Source organism: Grampus griseus, assembly GCF_964374135.1.
Source record: "Grampus griseus genome assembly, chromosome: 4".
NCBI classification, from domain to species: Eukaryota; Metazoa; Chordata; class Mammalia; order Artiodactyla; family Delphinidae; genus Grampus; species Grampus griseus.
This window is the reverse complement of record NC_138997.1, coordinates 100,967,524-100,989,813: the sequence shown is the minus strand read 5'-3', so window position 1 is coordinate 100,989,813 and position 22,290 is coordinate 100,967,524. Positions and strand designations below refer to the sequence as shown.

The 22,290-nt window shown below is 39.0% G+C and overlaps 1 protein-coding gene across 1 annotated transcript in view; it reads right to left on the bottom strand.

Annotated features, from left to right (window-relative positions):
- Window positions 1–22,290, bottom strand: part of TAPT1 (transmembrane anterior posterior transformation 1) — a 64,188-nt gene that overhangs the window by 5,275 nt on the left and 36,623 nt on the right. Inside the window, exons 4-12 of the mRNA XM_082653558.1 lie at window positions 21,736–21,898; window positions 19,212–19,347; window positions 17,565–17,662; window positions 17,316–17,385; window positions 11,323–11,403; window positions 8,684–8,793; window positions 7,200–7,259; window positions 6,750–6,818; window positions 3,119–3,195 (exon numbers count right to left, since the gene is read on the bottom strand). Of these exons, the coding sequence (XP_082509684.1) occupies window positions 3,119–3,195; window positions 6,750–6,818; window positions 7,200–7,259; window positions 8,684–8,793; window positions 11,323–11,403; window positions 17,316–17,385; window positions 17,565–17,662; window positions 19,212–19,347; window positions 21,736–21,898 (864 nt within the window). The remainder of the gene's footprint in view (window positions 1–3,118; window positions 3,196–6,749; window positions 6,819–7,199; window positions 7,260–8,683; window positions 8,794–11,322; window positions 11,404–17,315; window positions 17,386–17,564; window positions 17,663–19,211; window positions 19,348–21,735; window positions 21,899–22,290) is intronic.

Genomic DNA, 22,290 nt, shown 5'->3' with positions numbered 1-22,290 from the left:
GGAAAGAAATGACCAACTACTGTTGGAGTCCCTCTCAGTCACTGGGCAGGTAGAGGGGAGGGGGAGAGAGGATGACCCAGGCGCCGCAGGGCCCAGTTCCTTATGCAAAACCGAGATTCTGGAGGTTTCTTTACCACGGGGGAACATTTTTGAAAAACTCCTTAGTCCTCTTTATAAGAAGAAATTATACTTAGAAGTCTCACCTGGTTCTAAATTGACATTTATTCTTTTATTACAAAACAAATACATATAGCAAATGCAGATGAAAAACAACAAAAACTTATAATGCCACACTCCAGTGCAAATCACTGTGACATCTGGTATATTATCCTTCAGTCATTTTTGCTCTGAATGTACATCTATTCATACTTCTCACTGTCCAGAAATGGGGTCTCTTCAGAAGGCAGTAGGGGATTGGAGTTCAGAGCGAGTGCAGAGACTCCAGGGGCCAAGTGTTTGAGTTCGAATCCTGACTCCACTGCTCAGGATCTGTGTGGATCTGAGTGAATTTCCTAACAGGTTAATCCATAGAGGTGATTTCAGTAAGGTGCTCAGAACAGTGCTGAGCACACAGACACGCCAACAAAATTGATTATTTTATTCCCATCGTTGCTGTTGACATGACAATACATCATGAATATTCTCCAGAACCGCTGGTGTTCCTTAATGACATTATCTTAATGGTCTCACAATGCTTCACGATATTGGTTATCATATAACAAAGCCCCTCAAAGCCCTTAATTTCTGGTTACTTAGGCTATTTCTAATATTTTGCTTCTATTAAAAAGTTTCTGGCTAGGAAAACTTACGTTAGATCTGTGTTTCCTTAAGATAAATTCCAAAATACATAATTACAGAAGTGGGATTTCTGGGCCAAAAGGTATATAACCTTTTTAGGCAACTGAAACAAATCTGGCAAAAATTCTGAAAAAAACTCTTCACACTGGTATCGTCACACAAACAGGGGCCCTTAAATGGCACAACACCAAGGATCTCACGGTCAGTTCTACAGTGAGTGAAGATGGGGGTGGCTATTTCTTAGGCCTGATACGAAATCCTGGTGGTGACACGGAACTACGCATCAGTGAGGGGAAGTCCGAAGAGGGGCGTGGAAGGAGGTCAAACAAGAAGCAAACAGGCTTCCTTCACTCTCCCTGGCCTCCCCACTCCCTACTCCGGAGCACTGAGGGCCTCACAAGGACCCAAGGCTGCAAGGACCTTCCGCGTGCATGCGCCACTCTTCCAGGTTTACCGCCGGCCCCAACTTCCCCCGCCCTCCTTACTCAGCCCTTCCACTGCTTCCTTGACACCACTAGGGGATGTCTAGGAGGATCTCAAGCTTACAAAACCCAAACAGGACTCTCGATTCCAGCCCCAACCCTCCAAAAAAACCAAGGCGAACCAGCCCCACGTGTCTGTCTTCACCGGCTTCCCCATCACAGTGGACGGCCAGCCCATCACCCTAACTGCCTGAGCCCCACACCCTGTGATCACACTTGGTGCTTCGTGTTCCCTCTCGCCTCACATTCACAATGCATCAGCAAGTCCTGCACATCTCCACCTTCAATGTATCCCTAGGTGACAGATTTTTAGCGCTCACTGCCACCATTCAACTCCCGCTGTGGTCACCTTTCCGGGGAACGACTGGAGCAGCTTCCTGACCTCGCCTCACTTGTGCTTCTCTCCTTGCTACACTCCAGTCCATTCTCTGCACAACAGCCAGAGCGGCCCTTGCAAAAAGCCAGATGGGTCTAGCCCTCTTGTGCTCACAAGACTCCAGTGGTTCGCCTCCCTCAGAGCTGAAGCCCAGGCCCTTCCCGGGGTCTGCCGGACCGCCGGCCATCCTCGCCCACGCTCTCTGCCTGGCAGGGTGGAGATAAACAAGGAATGATACTAAGAACTTCGCAGGGCAGTGTGAGCATCTGTGCCAGGGAAGGAGGATCTCACGTTTTTTAATGGCAGTAGCTGACGAAAGTTACCTTAATACAGTAAAGCATTTCTATGTTCATTCAAACAGTAAATGGTATGCAATCTGATCAGAACCACATCTTGCTTTGGGCATCACTGACACTGGCCACGTAGCCTGAACGCGGCACTGAGGGCACAGAAAGTTTATTTGTAACTCACATACTTGGTGGAGACAGTGAAAACTGACTGCTCCTGGGCTCCTGACACCTCTGGAGAACCTGCTGAGTCAGTTAGCAGGCAGACAGCAGTGTAGAAAACACACTCAAAACGTGGAACTGGAAATACCCAGATGTCTCTGGAAAGCGGACCTCGTCCCAGGGGCAGATTCTGGGTGAATCTCTGGCTGAGGTCACTACTGCTACGCTTATCCTCTCCTCACTTTCTCCTCTCGAGACACTCAGTTCTGACTGCCGCCCAGAGCACGGCTCCTGATGCGCCACCTGATGCGCCACTGCACGTGAGCACAGGGACCAGGGATGGGGTCCCTTTCTTCTAAAGTAAACCTAAACCTAGGCGGGGCTACTTTATCATAAATTCACGTAGTGAAAAAACTAGCAGTGGCAAAAAATGCCTTTTTATATTATTTTCTTCATACCGCTTATTACTATCTTAAAGTATTTTAGTTGTTAATTTGTTACCCTTTGTCTTTCCCAACAAGATATAAGCCACGTGAGACCAACAAATCTGCAGATAAAAGTTTAACCAGTCACAGGCAGAGAAATGATACATTTCTGCATCTCCTTTGGGTTTATATGACATAGGCCTAGAGCATGCTAAATAATCAGTATGGCAAATATAGTAGAAACAAAGATTTTTTTTAAAACAGAACAATATCTGATTACAATGGCAGATTTTATCATAAAACATGGATGAAACTTAAGTCCTAGGCAGAAAGGGCTTTAAATGATTTCACTAAAAGATTAATTTTAAATCTAAAGTGCTATTAATACTACTACCAAACAGCATATTTAATTTAACTAGAATTTAACTGAGTCACAAATACATTTGGAGATACATGCTGTCAAGGGAGACCCCCAAGACAGCTGGGATGGGCATATTGTTATGATTTAGCTGCTATTAACTTCCATCACATCTTGCATTTATACTCTACTGTATAACCAAAAACATATTCAAGAATGGTTAATCTTACCCGAAATAGAAGAGTATGACACAGGCATAAGACAGGATTCCTTGCACTTTAATTGAGCTTGTTACAACTCTGATGAGCTAGCCAGAAACAAACCAAAACAACAAAACACATAAACAAAACATACAAACAGAGTTATTAGTTAATATTTAAATAAAGATTTCTCCATGTGGATTTTAACACTTTGGGCACATACCTGTGGCCTTTGTCTAAACTGAAGAAAGCAGCTCTAGTTTTGTTGATTCATATCAGAATCTGGCTGCTTGTGAAAGCTTCTGTGGTAGATTTGGATTCTTTAGACAACTGTAGGATGGCTGTGGCTAATGCCATGTTCAACTGCTGACTCTAAAGTCAGACACTATACCTAGCTCATGAATGACATGTTTACCTGTATGTTAATACATAGATGCAAATCAGCTGACTTTTAACATAAAAATTATTCTGGAAGATACAAATGAATTCATCTTGCTGCATGTGTCCCTACCAGAACTAGAAGCACTTAGTGGGCACTTCCCTTGCTCCTGCTGTTTCTGTCCTTTTTTCTTTGACTCTCTAAGAACCCCCAATGACTTGCAGGGGAAGAGGGAAAAGGGAACCTTAGGGGGTTTGTACTGTTTAAAAAAACTAAATACTATTACAAAATTAATTACTTAAAGGCCAGAAATGTTCTGCCTCCTTTGGATAGTTATGATTAAACACCTATTTTCTTACTTATCTCACAGAAACATAGGAGTAACAGCACTATCCTTGGAAGTTTGCTGAATAAATCTGGTGGGATCTGTTGCTGGAAAATGTTTACACGTTATAAGTTCAGCTTAATAATGAGCCCACATATTAGGGTATGGGGGACTGCTATGTGAAAATAGAAAATCAGGGAAAATAACTGACCTTATCTAGTAATGTTATCATCAAATGGAAGGGTCTCTAAATAAATATCATAAGATACATTTTAAATGACATTTAAAAAATGCTTTTAATAGCGTTTCCCTGGTGGCGCAGTGGTTGAGAGTCCGCCTGCCGATGCAGGGGACATGGGTTTGTGCCCTGGTCTGGGAGGATCCCACATGCCTCGGAGCGGCTGGGCCCGTGGGCCTGCGCGCCCGGAGCCTGTGCTCCGCAACGGGAGGGGCCGTGGCGGTGAGAGGCCCATGTACCACAAAAAAAAAAAAAAAAAAAAAAGCTTTTAATAAAAGAGCAATTGAGAGGAGATAGACAGAATGGACTGCCATATATTCAATAAAATTTCACGATGAGGAAAGATATGGAAGTCGTCATCTCTGTCACAGTCTCTAATGGGGAAATGACCTGTCGTACAAACGTTTGTGATGGAAAGTAACATGGTTCTAGAATTTTATTCATTAATATGAAAGGCAAACCAACGATCACATTCAAGGCTTAAACGACTTCATTTTTACCCAGTATATTATTAGGTAACTTTAAGATACATGTGTCCCAAGTCCAATTTCCTTGAGACCTTAACATATGATTTATTTTACTTTTCTTGGATATGAATTCATTCTAGGACCAACGGTAACATTTACAAGGAAACACTGCCACTCTTGGCCTTAATTAAAGAATTATCTTAGTTACTGAGGCCTCAGCTTATTCTTCAGGGCCCCAAGATTTCTGCCAAAGCTAGGGTGTCGTTCTGGCGCTCTGTGAGAAAAGCGCTGCAAAAGAAAACCTGCTGGATCCTCGCATAACTACGTAATCCCCTTTGAAACTACAGGAGGTTTCCCAGAAGTGTTCTGCTAATCAATTATTAATTAAACTTAAATCTTTTCGTATAACAACCATAAAAACTTATTTAAAGAGTAAAACAAAGACTGAAGAAAAATCTAAAAAATCTACTAATTTAAAAAATTCATACTAATTACGAATCGAGTTTTCTGGCAAATAAGTTACTAGATAAATAAGTATTATTTGGCAAAGCAGGGACACACTTAAATCCAACCACTTAACCAATCCTTTAAAAAAAAAAAAAGTCAGGCAACCTAGGTTTATTCTCACACCGTTGTATCCTTTTTCCAGTTGTAGAAAACAAATGTAGAAAAATTTTAAATTCTATTTCATCAATCTCTTACACCTTTAACAAATAACTTTACTCTTGAAAAATTTTCTGTTTTTCCAAAATTCTAGGAGCTCCTTTTCCCAAGCAAAAGAAAGTTGAATTAGTTAGTACATAATAAGAACAAGCTCCTAATACAACTGAAAACATTTAGGATGTGGTTATTAGAAGAGTCCTGCTGAAGTTTAAATAACATTAAATCTATTAATCATCCATCCTCTAAAAAAAAGTTACGCAAGCTGGTCAAAACTACAGTTAGTATAATCAACAACTTCTTTATACCTCTCTTAAGTTAATTTCTATGGGACTCTGCATTATAAGAGAACTTCAGATGTCCTTTGACAAAAAGATGGCATTTGTTTTGATATGAGAATAGGTAGCCAAAAAGGAATATAGGGACTTCCCTGGTGGCGCAGTGGTTAAGAATCCGCCTGTCAGTGCAGGAGACACAGGTTCGAGCCCTGGTCTGGGAAGATCCCACATGCCGCAGAGCATCTAAGCCTGTGCGCCACAACTACTGAGCCTGCGCTCTAGAGCCCACGAGCCACAGCTACTGAAGCCCGTGTGCCACAACTACCGAAGCCCACGCACCTAGAGCCCATGCTCTGCAACAAGAGAAGCCACTGCAGTGAGAAGCCCATGCACCCCAACTAAGAGTAGAGCCCCCACTTGCTGCAACTAGAGGAAGCCCGCGTGCAACAACAAAGACCCAACACAGCCAAAAATTAAAAAAAAAACAACCCCCCCCCCCAAAAAGAATATAATCATATATAAGTGCAGCCAGCAAATCTTAATTAACATTATTACAGCCTTAATTAAATATTATAGTAACTATATGCAAGGCTGTTCTGAGCAATTCATTAAAATATCAGAAGTTGATGACTAATTTTTTTGGTTGATCTAGTAAATTTCAGTGCTATTATTTAAAAAATATACATGATATTTCCTGTGTATAACAGTAGAAAATATCCTTGTAAAAACTTTGGAAAAAATTTAAGAAGTAGTGCTTATAACGAACACAGAGTATTTCTTCATTTGTGCATACCATATTTATCTATTTCATCTGTTGCCAAATTTTTACTACTATAAATGCCACTGCAATGCATAACCTTGCCTATAAATCATCATGTGCCTTTTATAACTATTTTCTTAGGATAAATTCCTAGAACTGGAATTACTTCATCAAAGCATAATACCGTCACAGTGCCCTTCAGAAACGCTGGATCAACTTATACTTCCACCAATATGTGTTACAGTGGCCACATCAATGCCAACCACTAGGTATTTCCACTCTAAAAGAAAAATCGTTGCCAAATGAATAAGCAAAAATGAATATTCTCCTTGTCAGGAAAGCCATTACATAAAATAGAGCCTTAATATCATTTACCTATTGGATGGCTCAAAATCCAAAAGGAAGATACTATAAAACAAAATTTCCTTCTAAGTCATGTACCTTTAATTTTTATATCAAGTCCTTTTAAAACAAACTTATTGATAATCCATTTATTAATATTCCATAATGACAGTCATCTCGTCATAAAAAAGGGAAAAGAAGTATGGACTTACTAAAACAGCTAGTGGGAGAGGAATAAACCCCATCCTCCGTGCCACGGAATCACTGTAATCAGTATATGCCTAGACAGAGAAAGGAGAAAAGGATTTACGGGATTAAATAGCATTTTAAAAGTACAATTCACTCACCACCAGCAAATGTTATAAACAGGTGAGGCTGTGAGCGAGAACCTAGCACCTATAATGTAATTTAATAAAATGATATGGCAATCTAAGTGTTCATAAGAAGTTTAAAATACAAAGTTGCATAACTGTTACAACACTGCAGAAACCATACCCTATGTAATGTTACATATTAGTATTATTTTTATTATTTTGTAAACATTTAGGGTCAAGAACAGAGATAAGTAGGAAGTTTACCTAGCTTTCCCTTAATTAATATCCCATGCTGAATTAAACCATTGTTCAGTTAACTTCAGACTATGTCTTCAATATAATACTCACATTTTTCTGTCGACTGCTAACAAGGTCAAAAGCAAGGCTGGCTCTATATTCACTGTAGACCTAAAGACAAGTAAGAATGAAATATTAAGTAATATAGTGCAAACATACAACGTGGAAAGATTTACCTTGTAGATAAGACGTTCAATAACTAGCCAGAAAGAAGGTGCTACTAACTAAGCGACATCTGGGTAGTTTTTTCTCTTATTCGTTTTCCTACAATAAGGGTAAAACATAACCTCAATTCCCCCAGCTGGTAAGTTCACAGGCTTTGTAAAGGTTTCTCTTAAAGAGGGATAAATATTCAACGATTATGATCCTAAGAGTTTAGAATCTGGGGAGGAATGGTTATATTTTAAGTAGTGTAAGGCACAGAAAATAATTCTGAAAATTTAAATTAAATGAACACTTTAAAAATTATTATTACTGTATATCTAATGATAATGATGCCTTCTTAGAAAAATGAACGCTAAACATAATATAAAGCTGAGTTAGAGAACATAGTTATGAAGGCACTAGTATTCCACTAAAAACTGCACGAAGTATTAGAATCAAGCCTATTAGTTTTGACTTATGTTGCTGAGAAAATGATCCCATGAAAAGGGATTCTTGTTTGGAGGAAGCCAAGAGAGTAAAGGGTAAAATTACTTTATCACCGTTTATGCAAAAAAGTGCAAAATTATATTTTATTCAAGTATATTAAAACATTCAGAAACCCCATAATCCAATCATCACATTGTAGCAGCTGCAACTGCATTACATTTTAAGTCTTTGCCTTTTGAAATAATACGCATCAGAGTTAAGACAAGGCACAACCAAACCAAATCTAGATAACTGGTGAAATTACTATTCATTTTGGGCCTGAGGTAGGAATGAGGACTGCACTAGAAAACTTGCCTACGTTTTGTTTACAACAAGCCTAAAGCCCCATTTCTATTTCTGGAAATTCTATAGAATACCTGGTTATAATATAAAACAAATCTCTCAAAGTTCCAGCAAATGCTTTCACTAGAAAAATATAACATAAGGCTCTTGTCTTCTAGGACTTATCAGAAACCTATTCATAATCACAGAAAAAGAATCAATTTTTAAATATAAAATATTAAACAATCTAGGCAGAGAGAGAAGTTTTGATATCTAATGTTTTAAATAGAAACAATGTGATTTTTAAACAGTTTAAGTAGACAGATTATGATGGTTATTAACAGTTTATAATGGTTTTGAGTTACTGACACCCTGATCTCAACTACTGGTCAATCTATACTTCTACCCAAATGTATGGAACCAGAACTGTTTAACATTGAAATAATGTACTTTCAGTAGTTCAATTATTTTTAGAAATTTAAAATTATAATTCTAACTTTAAAGTAGTAGTACTTTTCTATTTTTCTTCATAAATGCAGTAAACTTAAACTTGCTCTTCTACAACTTTATAATATTAACCAGAAGTCAACACCAAACATTGAATTGCTTATTAAAATACATACATCTGCAGTAATGTCATTGAACTTTGTGATAAAGGCATGTTTTACAATATCCACAGCGATTTCTGATGTAACCACCATACAGACATCTGGAAACAACACCCAGAGATGATCTATAAAGTAGGGGAGAAGAGAGACAATTAAATCTTTTAATATGAAGAGAATCCGTAATATCCTATCACAGGCTACCACAGAAACCTGCAATCTCCACAGGGCAAAACTATAACGTTTTCAATAAGTGATAACAGAGAGAGAACCAGCATTCAATTAATTATCAGAAGAGCCCTATTTTATCCAGATAAAAGATAAGGCATTCAACAATTATTTATTCTGTGCTTCCTCTGTGCCAACCCCTACTGAAGGGGGCACAGTGGTGAGCAGAGCCCCTGGCTTCCTTCCGGACCAGCACGGGAGGACTGGTGGGACGGCTAACTAAGCAGGCTCCTTGTAAAACTCTCTGGCTGCCTTAATGTGACAGTGAATAACTACTAGGAACATGTGCTGAAGTCAACTGAACAAATTTTTTTCCCTCCTTGATCACTAAGACTTAAAGTTACTGATCATTTATTTCACTGTCATACAGATGTTATTTGTCAGATTTGCTCATCTTTACCATATTTATTAGAATGTCAATTCAGCACCAAGTACCTGACAAAAAAATGCCAACAGATAACCTCCTTAGACCTTGAAGAAGGATATGAGTGGGACAGAGCAAGAAAAGGATCGGAATTGTTGGCAGGGACCTGTAGCAACCCAGCACCTGGGCAGCTGGAAGGTGGGGTGGAAAGAGCACAGCTGGGGCTCTGCCTGCTGACAAGACAAGGCAGTCTTAGGGAATTTCACATCCTGTTGAGGTTTGGGGAATCAGGGAACCTCGTTCAACAATAAACTCTGCCACTGACTGGCTAGATGATGCTGGCAATTACCTAAGTTCCAGTTTCCTCATCTACCAGATAAAAGTATCCACACTTCACCATTATGAGAATTAAATGAGACGATGTAAAGTGCATAGCAATGGGCCAGGCATACAGGAAAGCTTGTACTATTTCTATGTTATTCATCATCTTGGGAATTTAGGGTAAGCTTCCGTAAGTGGTATTTGGTTTAAAAAAAATTTTTTTTAAACCTAAAAAAAACAAAAACAAAGAGTAAAAGAATGATGAATTTACCAACAAAGAAGTGTTCCTCTTATCATACTTGCAAAGAAAACTAAGACAACTTGTTGAAAATCAAGTACAAATGAGAACACGACTTTAAACATCCAGTTGTCAGCAGGTTTAGGGATTACTATCCTGGGGCGCAACAATACCGCTGTTTAGGGACTGCTGATCCCATGCGGGCTCTGCTGGGACCAGCCACACTCGCCCGTTACTGCCTCTCATGGACATCCTGTTAGCTGACTTAGTTATAAAGCAAGAATCCAGCTATGCAGAGAATCTAGGGTGTGTGTGTGTGTGTGTGTGTGTGTGTGTGTGTGTGTGTGTGTGTGTGTGTGTGTGTGTGTGTGTGTGTGTGTGTGTGTGTGTGTGTGTGTGTGTGTGTGTGTGTGTGTGTGTGTGTGTGTGTGTGTGTGTGTGTGTGTGTGTGTGTGTGTGTGTGTGTGTGTGTAGGGGCTTTGCTACCCCAGGTCAAGTAGCCTTTGGATCTATTCAGATGAGACGTCAAGCCACTGTTAAGATATACCATTTGATTGTATGCTTTCTACAAGAAAATAACTTCTGGAAATATATTTCCAAGATCACATATCTCATTTTACATCTGTTTCTGATGTTTCACACACACCTGAAAACTAACAAGAAGTTATTAAATACCTATAACATGCACGGCATTGGGGGTACTAAACTGCAAAACATGACCTCGATGCTTAAGAACAAGGTTATACAGAAATGTCAGACGTAAAAAATTCTAAAGTACTTGAGATACCTGATCATTTCCCACCAAGTTGACTTCAGCACCACCAGACTGCGTTATAATTACCTATCTATTTCCTCTATTAGCTTGTGATTCCTACGCACATCTTAGTCCTTCTTACCTGTGCCAGTGCCCAGCACATAACATATACTTAGTGAATGTCTGCTAGCTGAATGACTGATGAAAATTCATGGAATCTCAACAACTTCCTTGCCAGCCTTGATTCAGAGAGTGTAAGTAACAAAGTTTACTGCTTTACATTATATTTCTTTAATTTATCTTTATTCAAAATGCTAATTCATAGGCAGTGAATGAGTAAAAGATAAATTTTAGGAAAGAGTAAAAGTTCTTCTGGTGCACCCGTAAAATGAAAAAGATCTGACTGTATTTAGATAACCACAGCACACTACAGTTAGAAAAATCAGCAAAGAGGCTTGGAAGCTGCAGTGCTCGACAGGGTCCACTCACCCACTGGGTACACAGCTCTATAGAGATGCTGTGTGGTTCACAGGAAATGACGGGCCAAACACCACGGCACGTGGTCTGGCTCCCACCATACCACAGAGAGCACACTCAATCTGTCCTACTGGAACGGTTATTTCCAACACCCAAAGAGTTGAACAGCTAAAAATTTTGAGTTTTCTGCAATATTCATTTTATTCCATGGAAGAGAATGATTCTTGGTTCAAGAGTAAAATTGGAAGGCACCGTATTTGTTAAGAGTTACTTACCTGGATTCCAAGAAAATTGTTCCATGTTTCTTAGACACACTATTAGCAAAAGCACATAATTTGTAAATCGTTCTTTAATATCTGAAAGAAAATTTAACAAATAGTAGATATATAACAAATTGTATATAAATAACAATTATATAGTATGTATCTAAAATAACTTTCTTTTAGTCAGAGCATGATGAAATTATATATGTAAATGTGTGTAAAATTAATATATTATAAAAAATATATAAAATGTCTGTAAAATTATATATAGGGTGGTGCTACGTTGGTAGGCCATCTACTTCTTTCACCAACATAATTCTAGTATGGAAATTCGGTTTTCTACAGACTTCAAAAAATATTCAAACCATCAATCTGCTCATATTGAGTCAGACTGCTCCAGTGGTCTTTGGGAACGTAAGAAAACTGTTTTCATTTTATAGAAGAAGAAATAATAGAAGAGTGTAAAATGTAAGACTTTGGGTAACATAAAACCCCTGCTTCCCAGACTATTTCCGATCTGGTGAATAGTAAGCATACAAGTACCGACCTGATGACTCCTTCAGCTAAGAAAGTGCTAGTATTACGATAGCATTACTAGGGATATATGTGGAACTTAGGGGAATAAAACGAGCAAAAAATTAGGTTTCATGATATTTACCGTAAGTTACTAAGTATTCTGAGCTTAGTCTGAATGAATTTAATAAAAGCAAATAAGTAAATTCCTGCTAAAGGCTAGTTTACACATTTCACTTTTGAAGCTGTTATCTTCTTATCAGAGTCTAAGATGCTATGTAACCAAAAAATGGAATGAAATAAATCTGTCTGTGGTAAGTCTGGTACATCCACGTGTTGGGTCTATGCAATGGGCGGACTGTGGCTAGAAGCCATCACGCATGTAGTGCCCACCTCAAAAGCCTGTACACATCTGTCATTTCCCTAATAAATCTAATATCTCAGGAATTCAACTGTGGGACCCCCTATAGCCCTCTGCATTTCAGTTTCACTCTGAAGTCCTTCCTGGGACAGCTTTGTTCTTCCTTTCTGATTTCCACCTTACCCTGTCAATCTACAGCAAATGATTTGGACTTTTGTTCTACAGCTAAACCTTGGCCTCTGTAAGTGAGCTGGCGTTTTCCATGTGTCTTCTTCCCTAAATTCCTGAACTCTCTCTAGTTAGTAGCAGTACCTCTTTTCTAGGGTAGCTTGGCTCCTAGCCCCTATTTGTGAGGAGTCTGAGCTGTACCTTTACTTCTTCAAAGGCTAGGGGTCACAATTTGCTGTTCTATTATGAATCCATAGCGTTATTTCTTACGAAATGTCATGTTTTGGGGTATAAGCTCACAGCACAGTGAGGTGAAGAGCACAGGCGTGCCCCCTCGAAGGGCACTGCAGAATTGCAAGGAAGCACACTCTGGAGTGTAAAGCACACATGTTGTGACTAGTTCTAGATCACATTTTCAACTTATTCTGTGATTTCAAATGGGAGTATAGGTTAAAAGAAGCTGAGAAGGGCTTCCCTGGTGGCGCAGTGGTTGAGAGTCCGCCTGTCGATGCAGGGGACACGGGTTCGTGCCCCGGTCCGGGAAGATCCCACATGCCGCGGAGCGGCTGGGCCCGTGAGCCATGGCCGCTGAGCCTGCGCGTCCGGAGCCTGTGCTCCGCAACGGAAGAGGCCACAAGAGTGAGAGGCCCACGTACCGCAAAAAAAAAAAAAAAAAAAAAGAAGTTGAGAAAAGCCTGTCCTAGAATAATTTCCATCATAATCTAAATAAAATGCATTCTCTGCTACTTATGTATAGTTAACTGTGGGACTTAATTTATGGGACTAATTAAATTTGTTCATGTACTTTCAGTTGGAATTCTGTACAGTTATTCACAGAGCTGCATCTATATGTGTGCTAAGCCCTTTGGATTTCTAATTTCCATTAACAAATTTAGCAAAGAAGTGTACTTATTTCTGACCTTTCCACTTTCCATGATACTGACTTGGTTCACTGCAGAATTACCTGGAAAGAAACTGCCTTGTGAAATTTAAAATAGTATTTGAGATAATCCAACAAAATTTTTATGAAGTCTTATATAATAAAACAAAAACAAGAGCAGTGCTTAAATTAATCATATCTGATTCTTGGACACATGGTAGCTGCTGGCACAGAGGAAACCTATAATCATTTCAATTGTAAGAATACTGATAAAAGGGGAAAAACTCCATTTTTTTTTTTTGCGTTATGCGGGCCTCTCACTGTTGTGGCCTCTCCCATTGCGGAGCACAGGCTCCGGATGCGCAGGCTCAGCGGCCATGGCTCACGGGCCTAGCCGCTCCACAGCATGTGGGATCTTCCCGGACCGGGGCACGAACCTGTGTCCCCTGCATCGGCAGGCGGACTCTCAACCACTGCGCCACCAGGGAAGCCCAAAACTCCATTTTATTAGGGGGATATTTAAGGTCAAATAGATTTTAGAAAAGCAGACTATTTCAAAATACTGTAGAGATTAATAAAAATTGATAGATTCTGGTAGATAAATGCAATTTTACACTATGAGGGACGTGAAAGGTGGTAAGTTTGAAGATTAAAAACACAATAAAAAAAGCACTCATTTATCAATCTAACTATGAAAATGAGGCTGCTATGTGGCTATTAAAAAATCCCACTATGTTTCATTCTTGTACTTTCACAACTTTGTTTTTTGTACATTTAAATAATTTACAGAGATTTGACTTTTAAAATTTGAGCATCACTAAAGTATACCGAAATTCTGACACAGTTCCTCTGCAATAAAATAAAATCTTACATAAAGAAGTAACATTTTTTAGAATAATAGATTCTGATAATGATAAGATGTAAATATGTTGCTGATTGAATGATTTAGCTATTTACAATATTAATAATGCAATCCACAACGTATTTACGTCATATCTCATCTTCAGAACACAGTTTTGACTTGGATTGAACTCGCATTAGTCAAAAAGTGGAACTCCTACCAAAATGGGAATGTTTTCTCTTAATCTTTATTAATGAGCTTAAAAACACGGGTGATTAATGCTTTAAGAATATTTCTGATATTCAAATTATTAAGCTCCTTTTTCCTCTTCTAAGTCACCACTAACAGGGATATTTAACATATTTACAGTCACAATTTAAATGTGCAATGAGTGACTCTTTTATTTCCAACAGTCATTCAAATTAATGCAGGTACTCAGGCTTATGTTAAGAGAGTTAAACAGAATCACCCTGAGCTGGAACCTTACTTCAGACCAATGTTAACTCCTGCAGGATCTTTCTGAACGTACAGTTCACATTGTCAGTGGGTTAACAGCTATGTAAAACATTTCATTTTAAGAACCCAGGTCAGAAAGGTCTAGGTTCCATACTCAGCTGGGGCATACGACATGATGTGGAAGAAAGGACAAAATGTTAAAAGTTGGGTTTTATTAACTAAACTCTATTTCGTGTGTCCTCAGGTAATTCCCCTAAAGACAATGTACAGTCAGGCAAGAAACTGAAAGGGATAAAGTCACTCTAAAATTTCCAAACCAAGTTTTCAACATTAAACTAGCATGAGGTACTAAATTTGATCCCATGTACATGGCAGCTCAGTTTCCCAGGGAAATTCACAGGGAAAGAAATAGCTGGTGTGTGACCGGCAGCATTCTGTGGACTGGCTCTCATTTCATAGATGCTAATGCACGTGGAGGAGGCAATAAACTCAGTCACCACGTGAAAGGCAGGCGTTAGTGACTCCTTACCTATTCCTTTAATATCTGAGCACCGCCTGCAACATCAGCGAAATTGTCTCCGACAGATTTTTCTTTTTCTTACCTGGGAACAGGTTTTAAAATTCTACCTTAGGTAAAATTAATTTCTTATAAAACTTGAAGGGAGACAGAAGTGGGTACAACGCAGATCACCCTGCATTGTAACGTGAATTATTTTACCTCTAACAAAAAGCAAAACTTTTCATGCTGATTACTAACCATTTTAAGTCAAAATACACTTCTGAATTCCTTATAGACTCACATGCATTGCTTTATTAATATGCTACTGTTTTCAGTTTTCTTAGAGCTGAAATATTGAATTCCTTATCTTTCTAAGCTAAGAGATTAAAATTTGGGGGACTTGTTTATAAAAGAAAGGAAAAAGGGATATTAATTATATCAACATACTGGCGATAAGGTTGAAAATCGTTCACAATCTCCTCCTCACGATACATAAAGACTGAAAACCCTTATAACTTAAAGATCTGCATGTCTAGTTTAAAACTCTACAAAGAATGCCTACTCAAACCAGGTTATTAATTTAAATACAAATAATATGATTTCTGCTACAAGTGAAATTCTTATAGTTGAAGCAATATATTCTGGAGTTAACTCCTGAAGCTGAGAAGAGCATGCCCCTTCCCTCCTATCCCTCCCCTCCTCTTACATTTCAAACGTAAAGAGCTTGGCAGCACACGTTTGAAAGAATATTACTGCACAGAACAACACCATGCCAACTGCCCTTCAGAGCTCTGAGATCTAAGGTCTATCACTGCTCCACAGAATTATCTAAAGTTTTTCATTAGTTCTTTCTGTTCCTTGCCTAGCTATCAAATCTCCTATAATTCTAAACACTCCTTTGCTTTAATATATTCATATGCCATTACTTTCCTTGTCTAATATACGTACAGAAAAATTTATGTATAGTGAAATTTTACTTTTAAGTGTACAATTTGATTGAGTTTTGATGAATGCATAAGCTATGCCACCATTCCCATCACTAAAATATGAACAGCTCCATCACTACAGTAAGTTTCCTTGCTCCCTTCCCAGTCAACCCCACCGCCAGTAAGTAATCACTCTTTTATTTCTATCATCATAAATTAATTTTATCTGATCATAAACCTCATAAGTATGAAATCACACAGTAGGTACTTATTTGTGTCTGGCCTCTTTTCACTCAGCATGAGGCTTTTGAGATTCATCCATGTAGCTGAATATACGTAGTTCTCTCTAACCGCTGAATAGTGTTCCACGGTGTAGATATACCAAAATTTATTTATCTGCTCTCTTCTTAATGGGAGGATTTGGGCTGTTCCCAGTTTCGGGCTATGAATAAAGCTGCCATTACAATTCTTTACAAGTACAAGTCCTTTTGTGAAACTGTGTTCCCGCTGGTGAGTGATAGGGTAGGTCAATGTGTAACTGTGTAAGAAACCGCCAAAAGGTTTCCCAGAGCAGCTGCAGCAATTCACATCCACCATCAGTGCGGGGCACTCCCCAGCGTCACTGACACACACTGGCAGCCACAGGACCAGCCATTCCAGTGGGCGCGTGGTGATCTCTCACTGGCTTTTTCACCCCTGTTTTCCACCATAGTGCAAATGGCAACATGGTGAAAGAGATAAGTAATGTCTTCATATTCTTATGAAAACAGTTTTGACTTTGCAGACTCCCTGGAAGGGTCTTGGGACTCCCCTCCAGGGTTCCATGGGCCACACCTTGAGAACGAAGACACTGTGCTGCTATGATTATCCTAACTATGTAAGATAAGGTTTCTGGGGATAAATTTTGTGCCCTCACACATCTTAGAATTAGAAAGGAGGCGGTAAGGCACAACTGAAAAAGCCTAGAACTAAGAGCCAATCTGAGGTTTATCACCAAAATTCTTTTAGTAGCTAAGTGAGTGACCTTAGGGAAGTCAAATTACTCTCTGTTTCAACTTTCACATCTGTAAAATGGAATAATATCAGCTGCTCCTAAGAAATTTCTGGATCAATGAGAAGCTTCTGAAAGTATGGTAAGGTGAGATACAAATACCTGTAATTTTTTACTATCTTAAACATCCTGAGATTACAATAACCAAAATAATAAAAAAAAATACTTAGTAAAGATGTTGGGAGAATAAAAGCAAGCACAGCTTAAGTCAAAGAAAACAGTGGCCCATAGGAATCGTGACATTAGAGTTCCAGAATGAGTTACAAAATAATACTGCGTAAAGCTGCAAGTAGAATCTGATTGTACGTACCGCTATTTGACATCTGAAAAAGATTGTTCTTTTCAAACTTCTTGAAAACACTTCCTTTAATTTCAACAAACTGAAATAGTAAACACAAATATCATCTTCATCATTAACACAGTTTTAAAAATGGACATGCTACATATAAAACTTCTCAGGGAATAAATAACATTTAGAAAAAATAATTTTTCCCATTCAGAATACTACTGTTAAAGTACCATACAACCTCAAAAATGTAAAATAAAATCTCATACTTACATTATTAGACATCATAATAGTAAGCAGGGACTTGTTGTGTGAGTTAAAAGCCACGTTGAGAGTTGTTGCCTGAACCATTATAAGGATCGCATGCAAAACTAGCAGTAAGTGATGTCAAGGAAAAAACTTAAGTCTGTTTTCAGTTTATATTAACAGATAATGCTATAAAATCTTGCAAGTTTATAATGGGGAAAAAAGATGACTATGCTTTCTAAATCAAGTCTTATGTAAGTATTTTATTATCCTTGTAATTCCCCTATTAGATATAGTTGATATAAATTTGATGGGATAAGATGTATGCAACTCATATGAAACAAAACAAAAGCAGAAATGAATCCAGTCATTTAGACTGTTGAGTCCTGGAAAACAGTTGTCTTGTTCTTTCTGGATCTTTGGCATTTGGTACAATGCTTGGGAAATAGGATCTCAGAAAAGTTTATTAAATAAATGGAATAAACTACGGTAAATACTGAAAGAAGAGACCTAGATATATACATTGTGAATTAAGATAATTCGCATTCTAAAATAGAAGAGAACACAAAGTAAAAGTTAGTCTGGAACTGATTTTCCTCTCTGGTTCTGCAGGGGGTGGGGAATATAAGACAATAAGAAATGTCTGATAATTAAGATTCTTCCTCAAATGTCATTTTTGAAGACATCCACAAGCTGCAGAATTATACCCATATTACATATGGAATAGTTTATTTAAATTAGAACAGCAACTTTTTACTTCATTATACTTGGAACAAGTTTTTACTCTCCACAGAAATTTTTCCTACATAGTCCTTTAACTTCCCAAATATTAATCCAATTCTTTCAAGCATTGTTCTTTCAGAGACAGTACAGACAAAAAAAATCACACGACACATTCCTTTGAATGAGTCCTGATCCCATATGGACCTTAAGTAGGTATGCATGTGTGTGTAAATATACATACACACACGTGCACACTGTGCTATACAGTAAAGCATTCACGCTCCAAAAGAAAAGCTTTCAGGAGATGCAGGAGGGAGAAATAAAAGCTCAAAAATTCCTCCCTAACCAATTTCAGATTTTATTTCTAGATGAATTGTATACATTTTAAGTTGAAGGTTAAAACAAAGAATTCACAGGTTTAAAGATAACTTCAAAAAAATTCTAATATATGTATGAAAAAGTTATATAGAGCTATATAAATCTAAAATATGTATAAACATACTATCCCTTTATTCTAAAATTCTTCCTTATAATCAGCTACACTGAGAACAGAACTACTTTCTAGCAGTTCAAAGGGTCATGTACACATGAGACCCTTTAAATTAATTTACAATCCAGTTGACCCTTGAACAACATGGGTTTGAAACGCATGAGTCCACTTATACGCATATATTTTTCAATAGTAAATACTACACTATTGAATGGTCCGTGGTTGCTTGAATCCTTGGATACACAGGGCTAATTGTAAGTTATACTTGAATTAGCCCCTGTGTTGTTCAAGGGTCAACTGTACTATTATAAGCAATTTCTCAAAAGAAAGCAGAGGGTTCACATTAGTCTTCAGGATATGGACACACACACACATCTTTAAATCTGAGAAACAGCTAACCAAATAGAATAATGTAAAATATGCCCTGATGGTTGGAATTTCCGAGAAGTCTAAAAGGATACAGACATAGAGAACGGCCATGAAAAAGTGAGGAATCACCCCGATGTGGGCTCTTTTTCTTTCTTTGGGCTCTGTTGCTGTCCAATAGAGAGCATCTAATATATCTTGTCCAAATGATGAAAACAGGCGATCTGCTACCTAAAGAGAAAAATTTTGTTAAGGTGTTTCTCAATATTCCATTTGAATATGTTACTAAAATTCAGAGGTGAACTCAAATACTGGAAATCTCACTTTTTAAATCCTACTAGAAGCTAGGCTCCAAAAGAGAGCAGGATCTTTATTTACTTCTTCACTTACGTTTCCTTATTCTCTGACACACAATGAGTGCTCAAGTTTTGTGTTACCTGAATTAGACTTTGTCTAGTAAACTCTGTTTGTAACAAGAAAAGTTTTAGTAGCAAAAATAAAAGGGAGAGGATACATCAAAATCACAGTTCCTCTGGTTTTAAAACTCTGAACTCAAATTCAGGATTCAAACTTAAATCCTTTAGGACAAATATATCATTTGACCCACTCTACTCACACCTAAAGCAGTAAATAACAATAGCTGTAATTTGTTTGAGGTTTATTATGTAAGAATATAATAAGCAGATTTGCTTCCTAAAGACATTTTCAAGTTCTGATCTCCATGAATACAGTATGATAAATAAAGAGAAGCACATAAAAAAAGAAAACAGAAGGGCTTATCAGGATTCAGTCACATTCTAAGACAGGACCTTCCCAGACCATCCAGTCTTTTGTGGTTCCCGTGGGCTCTAACTATTACCGTGTTCTTCTTCATCACGGTTATTCATTATTTCCAAATACCTCCTTGTTTACTGCCTCTCTCCCACCTGTAGAATACAAGCTCCAGGGGATTAGGCTTTGTTCATCTCTGGATCTTTGGGATCTTGGCATGTAGGGAGGGTTGGTTGAATATTTGCCGAACGAAGGGATAAATTGCTACCATTTAGGGAGCTCCTACCACATGCCTGGTCTGTGCTAAGCCCCTCTATGGGCTGTCTCATGTACTCCTGGTAATTCCCCTAGTGTCTCCACTTCACAGATGAGAAGCTGAAGGTTAGAGTCATTCAGCAACCGGCGGCCATGTGCAGGATAACCAGGATTGGAGGTAGTTATCTCTATACCAGAGCCTGGACTCTTCTACACTATGCTGAAACCACTCATCAACTCTAGTCTACAAAGTGAATCAGTACTTAAGCCACTTCGATCAGCAATTCATGGATCCTTCTGCTTGCCCTGTTTCCTAGTAACAGTAATACCACCACTTGTAGAGGGCTGTGTAAATCAGGCGGCGTCTGCCTTAAGTTTGGGAATAGGGAGAAGCCCGGTAACCTGCAATCCCCTGGAGGGAAGGCATGGAGGAGATTAGTGGGGTGCTGGCACGGAGAGCCACCCACGCGGCCGGGGAAGAAAGGAGGCCTGGGCTTTTCCTTCTGTGGGAGGGAGGCCAGAGCAGGATGGCTACTCTGCTTCACAAACCACACCCACACTTAACGGGGCAAAGCAAGTGTACGGCAACGAGCCTACAACCAGGAAGCTGGGGTGTGGTTTTTAAATCATCCCAGTCAATGTATTAAGGACTAACCAGGACGGCTAGAGTTCTGCGGCTTCTACTAAGAGATGGAAAGCCCCCAGCTGCCCAGGCAGCGCAGCTTCAGGGCAGAAAGGCCAGCAGCCTCCACACCACCCCACGTGTCTACGCCAGGACAAGCCCGTCTGTGATTAATTGAAAAGACAGGTAGACCTTACTTGTGTCCCCAAAGAGCAGTATAGGAAAGTGCAAGTTGAGTCTCAGAGGTTAATTATATAACCCAGGTTGGCTTACTATCTATCTGACTTATTAAGTTTCTGCCTATAAAGCAAAGCATGTTTTTCTTTGCTTTGTGTAACTGTTAATTTACGTAAATGCAGATTTTCATATGATGACTGTTTTAAAGCGTACTTGGAAGACATATTGTATTCAAAATGTTAAGTACTTAGAGAAATCGGGAAATTGTTTACTTGCTTGGTGTGAAAATTCAAAAGCAACTTAAAATATAAATCTACTATAGCCAACATACACATAACCCTAGAAGTATCTTCATAAATTTAAAAATTCTAGCAAAAAGTATACATAGGTTTCCAATGAATTTGCAAAATAAATTTCTCTACCATTTGACAGTTTACATTCTCAAGGGAGCACTGACTCAGAAATGTCTAGGCAGCAGGTGCCCCTCTTCCCTACTTGAGGACACTTTGTGCCCTGAGGACCTGCTACCCTCAGTGTGTCCCAGGATCGGCAGCACAAGCACCATCTTGTTAGAAAGACAGATTCTCCAGTGCCAGCCCAGACCTACTAAATCAGAATGTGCATTTTAACAAGGTCGCCAACGACCGGATGAACACTGGAGGCCAGAAGCACCATTACCAGAGCCTGCAGGAAAGTGTTCTGTGTTGGAAGGCTTGGAGCCGTGTGCCACCGGCCAGGCCTGTGCAGGCTGGGGCGCTGGACTGCCTGGAGGGTAAATGAGGGCCCAGACTCACCTCGAGCATATTGTAGATGATGTAGAGCTTGATGACGGACTGGCCCCTTATCAGGTGATACATCATGGAGTAGTCCACATAGTGCATCATAAAATAGCAGATGACCAAAATGACACCCTTCAAGATGTCACACACCTGGGCAGGCTGAAGCAAACGTCTGTCCCTGAAATATATGAGAAGTAATGAAAATATGAGTTTTACCTTCTGTGTCCCTGAATAAATAATCTTTACTGGACATACAGTGGCAAACAAAGGTAATGGGACTTAGGTTGATCTTTCAAAAATTTCAAACTAACAAGGAAAGTTATGCTGACTACTCAACAGTATGAAATTTTCTGCCCAAGGAGAGAATATAAAATATTAAACCAGAATTACTGCTAGAAGTGGGGAACCTAAACAAGTGAACACCGAAGGCAGGCGGCTGCTGATAGAGTGCCTGGAAGCAATGGATTTCCACGAAGAAGACACAAGCCTCCCACCTCACCGGGAAGCCCTGGAGCCCCACTGGCTCAGCCCTTCTTACGCAGTGCTAGCACTCTACGCATGGTGTTCTGC